The sequence below is a fragment of the Papaver somniferum genome, chromosome 7, assembly GCF_003573695.1.
Source record: "Papaver somniferum cultivar HN1 chromosome 7, ASM357369v1, whole genome shotgun sequence".
In the NCBI taxonomy this organism is placed as follows: domain Eukaryota; kingdom Viridiplantae; phylum Streptophyta; class Magnoliopsida; order Ranunculales; family Papaveraceae; genus Papaver; species Papaver somniferum.
Genome location: NC_039364.1, coordinates 39,983,374 through 39,991,392, shown reverse-complemented (window position 1 = coordinate 39,991,392; position 8,019 = coordinate 39,983,374). Strand labels below are relative to the sequence as shown.

The window sequence follows — 8,019 nt, the reverse complement described above, 5'->3', positions numbered from 1 at the left end:
CGTTACTTAAAGAACATATTCAAATTGGTCGAGTTTGGAATGTTACTCAGTCATCTGCGTATGAGTATGAGATTCATTCGCCTAGGTTAGCTTTATCCCATAAAACAACTTTTACTGTACTATAGCATACATGTAGGAGTGAATCATATGTTTTGTTTTTTTGTATTTGTTTGCAGTGCTGCATATATGTACTGCTTTTAAGTTATTTGTGCTGAAAAGCTTTTTACGCATCTGCAGGTCTCACACTGTTGATCTGCTGAACAAGACTTGCACCTGCCAAAGATGGCGTGTTTATGGTTTTCCATGCTCTCATGCTACACAGCTATATCTGCCAAGGGTTCGATACGTAGATTATATCGAAGACTACTTCAAAGTTACAAATTTTCAGCAGCTGTATTCAATTGCTATCAGACCAATCCCCAACTACAACATGCCAGAGCAATATCTGCCAGAGGATACTATTTTTCCACCTCATCCACGAGTTCCACCAGGTAGGCCAAAGGGAAATCGTATCAAGAATGCATGGGAGAAAGTTAGGAAGTCCGTCCGTTGTTCCAACTTTAAGAAGAAAACTCACCACAACAAGGTAACGTGCACTGTCATTCCTTCATACCCATGAGTTTTAGATTTTCAGTTCTCCCTTATTAGTTCTATTGGTCACAATGAAGATTCTGTTTTGCGCATCATTTTAAACACTTTTGTCTTTTTTTAGAGTGCTGAAATTATGTACTGTTTGATATCTTTCTGGGACAAGGTACTTTGTGCTCATTTAAGACTCTTTTAATGGTACTTTGTACTGCATTATCCACTTTCAATATTATTGGTTTTTCAGGTTGATTTCCAAGTTTGTTCAAGACTTTCTGAGCACAACTATTATGTACTTTGTGTTCAATTAAGACAAACCAAACAAAGAGACCAGCTCTGAGATTCATGTTCTCTCCCATCATGATTAAAAAATTTAGAGAGTCATATTCTTCAATTGACTCTAATAGCTGGTCTATGTTACATAAGACACACCAAAACACTTCATACTATGGACTTTTACCATCCAACATGTCAACATTTTTATAAAGCCAAACAACTGTACATAGATTAAACACAAACACCATAGTTTCGAGAACAATTGTTATCAAAATAAATAAGAATAATTACTAAACTTTGATATTGTCTAAAACAAACTAGGAAACTCTGAATATGTTCTCTATGATAACTTCTACTATGCATTCCTAATTCATATAAGCACTGTCTTAAAAACCTTTTGGAGCATGAATATTCCATCTCTCCTCAGGAGGAGATGTTGCTGAGAGTATTTTGCAGGCTAAAGAGATCCTCTTCTTATGTATTTTGTCCTTTAGTTCTTCTGGGTCTCCCAAGCTCATTCGCACTCCATCAATTACTTCCTCCTTTGCAACTTTCTTCATGATGTGCATGATATATATTGCACAATCTGGATAGTCTCCCTGTTGAGGTGTTGGGTAACTAATCATCTTTACTCTGTGTACAAGTGGAAGGAGCAGGCTCGACAAGCGTTCATTAATTGCTAACAAGCAGTATTCTGCCATAAGATTAGCATTATCGAGACACTCTTTTTTGGATACAGCTTCCCAAGTGTTGTAGTGGAAGAATTCTCCTTTCTCGCATTCATACACAAGAAGCGTCCAATGCACGTTTTGGTGTGACATTGGAATAATAATCTTCCTGATTCCTTCCTCCATATTCCTGATGGGTAAGAAGACAACAGTGTTTGCTGCTACTTGATGTACTGGGTCACTTAAATAAAACTGAAAAAGAATTAAATTTATCAGTGTAATAAATATGTACTGAAAATTATAGTGTAAAACACATATATGAAAGCATAATATTTGTTACAACATCAAAAAAAATTGTTTCGTTTTAGTTTCGCAGATATGCTATGCCCTTTACAAAGACATTATGCATGTTGTTTATCAAGATAAATTGGAAAACATACCCAGCCTGTTGGATCAATGTGGAGTACTGGAATGTACTTTCTCTGTCCATTCACCGGTTGCTCATTATGATATGCTTTTTTCAGTTGGTATTGCCTGTAATTTATAAGATCTCCCTCTAAAGCCCTGTTATGTAGCAGATCTTCAAATGTCTCTGCAGATAATATGTGATGACCAATCACAGCAGGAGCTTTCCAAGCACTGTTGCTGCAAATTCAAATAATTCAAATCAATTATAAGTTTGATTCTAAACGAAGTACATAAAGTTTTGTTAAAATGAAAGGGACCTATCCAAGAGAGACTCACATTGAGGTAGCTTTGTCAAAAAAAGGAGAGAGAAGCGCTCTTTGTTGTGAACTCAAATCCTTATGGAACGGAGATTTCCTTAGGCTCAACAACTTGCGTGCATTCTTCACTTTTTTAGTAAGTTTTTGTAGATTTGGATCACCTTTAGCTTTTCTCTTTCTCACATTCTCGATATCCTTTTTCTGAACTTTCTCTGTTGGGCAATCTTTTTCAACTGGGTTTTAGTTCTGGACTTTGTTTTTCGCATTTTAGGTCCCGACAGTCCTTTGCCACTAGCAAACTCAGGATCAACTCTTTTCTGCGGGTGGCTCCGAGTTACTGGCTTCTGAGGGGTGTATGTGATTTTTGGAGTAAGTTTCTTCTCCTTGGATGAGATAGTCGGATTTTTCTTCTCCTTGTCCATGACTGACGTAGTCGACTTCACTATTGGTTTGACTTCAATACTCTTTGTAGCCAGCCTATCTTCGAGTCTCTTGGCAAGTGTTACGTCATCTTCCTCTGATGTTTGACTAACTCCAGGTTCGTTATCCTTCAATATACCATAAACGTAAAAAAAAAAGAGAGACTAAAAAAGTAAAAAAAAAATGAACAGAATAGAACATATGTATTCTTGGATTCTTTTCAGTACAGAAGTTATGTACTTTTAGTTTCACTGAGTACATAACATATGTACTGTTGGGTTTTACCATGTTATTGAACATATGTAACATAAGTGGTCCATTAAATATTGATAAATTTGTTACTTTTCATTTTTTTGGTAATTATAATTACCTTCTGTAGCTCAGAAAAAAGTTGGAGAGTCTCAGCATATGCATTAGCTTTTTCGGCGCTCATATTCTTCTTCTTCAGTCGAGCTTCCTCTGCCTTTTCAGCATCTAAAACTGGATACTTCTGTTTGAGAATCGGCAACATTAGTACATATGCTAAAAGCATCATTAAAAACAAAACATAACTTCATTAAACAGAAGTAGATTTAGGTACTTACAAGACTCTCTAATTGTTTAGTAGGATGTTGCTTTCTGTCATTCTTCATTTTCTTCTTCCTTTCTACTTCATTGAATGGAAATGGGATCCCAAGGTTTCCTTATTCCCTGCATTTGAAACAAATCAGACTACAACTATTTGACCAAAAATTGATATACGTACTGCTGGTTATATGTATCAGAAGGATATATGTACTAGGTTTAGAACATGTTCATACTTCTTGTTCAGGTTGCTGAAGATCAGCTTTCAAACGAGCTTTTTCAGCTGCAGCTAAAACAATTGCAGAGGCTTCATTAAGTGTAGGTGCAGTATCGATTTGAGCTTGCTCATCCGAGGGATCCGTTTGAGCTTGATCTGATGCTCCTCTAGCAGCTGGAGCTTCATTATGCGCAGGCGCAGCTGCAAGATGGATTTGAGGTGGATCAGGTGCACCTAGATCAATTGCAGGCTGCTGCACCTCTTCTCCATTTTGATCACTTGGTCCTAAACCCAAGTCAAAAGTTGGTCTTGAAACTTGTGATGGAGGATCCAGATCTTTAGCATAAAATTTGTCGAAGATTTGAGAAGATTCCATTTTTTCCAAGCTTGGTAAACTACCAGTCGACGGGTACTCCAGACTAAGAATTCCTAAGGATGGATAAGGATCTCCCATAATTTCAGCTTGTAGATATTTTGAGTACTCATCGGTATAAATACCCTTCCCATGGATGGCCAGGTCAATCAGTTTCTCCATCGGCACGGTATGCAGTTCTTTGAGACTCGGCAGCTCACAAACCAAAGGCATAAACTGCATATTCGGCAACATTTCTTCAAGCGATGCACCCTACATAAATGCAATGCCAAACCGTATTATTTTATAGGATGACAAAGTATAAAATTGGTAACTAGTGTAACGTTCAATTCGCTCACCTGTCTATCTCTAAGAGAACCAATTTCCACTTCAATATTACCCAGAACTTGTGTCGCTGCTGTTTGTTGGAGTTCAGCCTTTTCAGTCTGTTATTCAACATAAGGTGATATGTTTTTAATCAGTATTGCAGATATGTACTTGTATGTTTTTTCAGTATAGTAGATATGTACTGACAAGTTTTAGTTTTTTACAAACTAAACTAATACTAGAAAGAATATAACTTACCTGTGATGGTTCTGGCATGCTCTTTTCCTCTTGCAGCTCTTTCACCTTTCGCTCCAAATCAGATCTAGCCCAAATTTTAAACTGTGAAACTTCAATATCGAACTGTGTGAGATTTTCTTCAGAGCCCCCCATAACAGGCATTGTTGGAGTAGCATTTCCCTGTTCATTCGACTTTTCTTGGGTATCATCTGGAATTTCCTGTTCATCCTCTGTTACCAAGGAGTAGTTGCTGATGGAACGGTGTCATCCAAATCATCATGCCCTTCTTCAGAGCTACTGCTAGATTCTTCTTCTCCCGAGTTTGGTTGTGGAGGTGGGTAAGCTCTGTGATATATATCATTCAAAAGCTCTTCTAGGATACTCACATCAATGGGGAGGCCGTCCTCTTTCCTGCTCTGTAACTCACACCATTTTTCTGCAATTGTCAGCCTCAAATCTTCATTCTTTACTTCCAAATCCTCGAATTTTTCTTGCCAATCTACTGTCAATGGCACTTCTTCAACTGGAAGCCTTTGAGCAATTTCATTCAACATTTCTTTTTCATACATAGTATATTCATCCTTAAATTCTTTAGAGAACTGGAAAAGTACATATAACGCACACATATAACCAGTTTTTGTATCAGTATAACATATATGTACTCAAATAAATAGTGCATATGACACACACACAATCATTTTGGTCAATCAGAAAACTGCTTTTCTGATAGTGTCCTACCTAAAACAAATCATTTAAGTATAATTATTTATGAAAACACAAATAATTATACTTAAATTCATCAACTTTAATCAGTTTTTTAGATATGTACTGGTGCATCATTGTTTCCTAAACCAAAACTACAAGAAGCATAATGAAATAAAACTTATCCTAGTAATATGTATTGTTTTTCTTAGGGACTTACTGTGTATTGCGAAGCCTCCATATCCTTTAGAAACTCAACAGATATTTCTTTGATGTTCCACCTTGCCGCTCTTGGAAGGTATCGATCATCTGGTAACGTCACTGGTTTCACCAAGTGAGTATGCTCCGCATACAACAACTATGACAAAAATAACATCAATAGAATCAAATACAGAAACTTAAATGACAGTAGAGTAAATATGTACTTGGAAAAAAAAAGCTTGTACTAGATGATCGATACCAACAAATAGACGACACAACCAGTGATGTCCTCGGGAGTGTTGTAGTTCTGATTGATTTTCTTCTCTAAGAAACTATGTATCAGGTCAGGCCAAGATACATTCTTTGACTTCTCAAGATCATCAACTAAACCAAAGTACTTTTCTTTGAGTTTATGAGCATCTTTTGTTGTAAAAAACAAAGTAATACACATAAACAGGCATAATAGCTTAACCATATCTTCAATTGTTTGTTCAGTTTCTACTCTTGGTATCCTGTACTCCATATCTTCATCATCTTCACTATCGGTTACTTGTTCATCATTGTCATCATCACTGTCTTCGCCACCTTCAGATTTACAATTCTTGATACCAGTACGCTTGAGCAGTTTCAAGATGGCATCTTGTAGCATTGGTCTTGTAACCGTGTTGCTATCACCAAAGTGTCTAATGTAGAATGGTTTCTGCCTCCATCCACCACCTACCATCAAAAGTGTCATCAGTTCTTCTTCCTTCCATTCTTGGCATTCCAAACATTACACCCATTTTTTCTGGTGTCGACGTGATAATGTGTGTTTCACCTCTAACAAACTCAAATGTGCGTTCATTCTTGACTCGACCCCTTTTGTAACACTTCAAGTACTTTTTCACTGCACCTTCCAACTTTTCCCAATGACTTTATGAGTACTTAGTGTGCCAGAACATCAAAAACATCTGTCCATAAGAAGATTCGGCTATCTTTTCCAATGTGGCTTCACTCAAAGTATATTTACTCCTTCATTCTGGCAACCAGGCTATGTAATGCTGTGAAACCAGACCTATACAACTTCCTAACAGATTTTGGCACAACCTTACCTGAAAAATTTAATTGGTTTATTTCAGTACAACATTTATGGACTACACATTCATCATCTCAGAACACAATCAATCACTATTGGCCTTATGTACTTCATATCCAAAGATCATTATCACATAAACAAAGAAACAAAATGAATTTAGAGTACATAACACTACAATGTCTCAGTTTTTTAGTTATGTACTGCCAATTATGTGCCAGAAACACAAACAGTGGTAAATAGACACATAAACAATGTTACCCATTCACTACTGGACTTATGTACTGCCAAAAAACAACCTAATTAAGAAAAAACCTCAGTATTTGATATATGTACTGCTGGCTCTATGTATCAGAAATAAAATGAAACACATTGCATATCACTTTTGATTCTTATTCTACAGTTTTATAGTTATGTACAGTTTTATAGTTATGTACTGCCAATTCTAATTGCCAATTTTATAGTTATGTACTGCCACTTTTGATTGTTCTTCTCTGCCAAGCAAAGTAGAAGTTGCTTGTAAACTCTGATAGGTTTTCATAAATTTTTAATCAGTACTTCTAATATGTACTGGTGGATCTATGTCCCAGAAACAAAAAATATACTGAAAGTGTTAGAAATAGTACCTTTTTTTTCTGAATTGGTGCGTTGTTACTCGGTTTTCTTCGTTTTCTTTTTAGTACATCTGTATATTCATCGTCCGATGAACTTTTTGAAGTTTTTTTCTTCGATTTCGGTGTTTCAACCTTGTTACTCTTTTTCCTCTTTGATTTTCGTCTTGAAATTCCTGATTCTTCTTCTGATGACCTAAGAGCAGTACTATCATCTCTTATTATTTCTTCTTCTCTGATTGTTCTTTTGATTTTTCTTGTAACCATTATTAGGTTTTTAGATTTTTCTCTGAATCAGACGTTGTTTTCAAAGGGAAATCGTATGATTGAGAATGAACTTTGAGATCTGTTTTGTTAGAATATGGATATCTCAAAATGATTGAGATTCTCTTTGAATTTTCTCTGTTAAGATTTCAGTTTCTCTGTGTAACGTTATAAACATTAATGATTTTTCTGACCGTTTCAGCGGTTTTGTACGGGAGTAGATAGTGGGTACTATTATAGTGGGTGCATTCTTCACACATGGTAACTATTAGGATAAGCTCGTCATTTTGCTTTTTTTAAAATATTATGGACCTAGTGATAAGTCTAAAACCCGGTTGGACCCTACTATAACTAAATATATGGGCTTAGGACCAAACAACAAATTTTCCATTAGAAAAAGAAAATATTTTGAAGAACCAATAAGGGTCTTTTATAAAGAAACAAAATCTTGAAAGGGGGAATATCGACCAGTTACAGCAGGTGAGAAGGTCATAAAGGTACGAAACATGGGAAATTTTATTGTGTGGCGGTTACCAAGTGATATTCTTAGGACGTGACGGCAGTAAAAAATAATGGGTGGGATCTTCTTCCCATCATACTCTTTGGGAATATGAAAAGAAAAGGGATTGTGATAGTAAAATATATGGTTGTCACGTGGAGCAATCCAAGAACATTGGAGTAGCGAGAAGATATCACCGAGAAGCACCAAATAGAAGTTAGAAAGTTATCACCTATACCACTTTCATCTGGTGTAACCGCGTGGAAAGCATCTTGACTGCATCCACGGTTGAGTTTGAA

The 8,019-nt window shown here is 36.2% G+C and overlaps 1 protein-coding gene across 1 annotated transcript; it reads right to left on the bottom strand.

Moving 5' to 3' along the window:
* Positions 1-4,604: 4,604 nt before the first annotated feature.
* LOC113294552 lies at positions 4,605-6,010 on the bottom strand. The gene is made up of 4 exons (XM_026542945.1): positions 5,815-6,010; positions 5,534-5,694; positions 5,294-5,431; positions 4,605-4,970 (listed from the first exon to the last, which is right to left on the bottom strand). Exons 1-4 carry the CDS (start codon positions 6,008-6,010, stop codon positions 4,605-4,607), a joined length of 861 nt encoding a protein of 286 aa, XP_026398730.1.
* Positions 6,011-8,019: the final 2,009 nt, after the last annotated feature.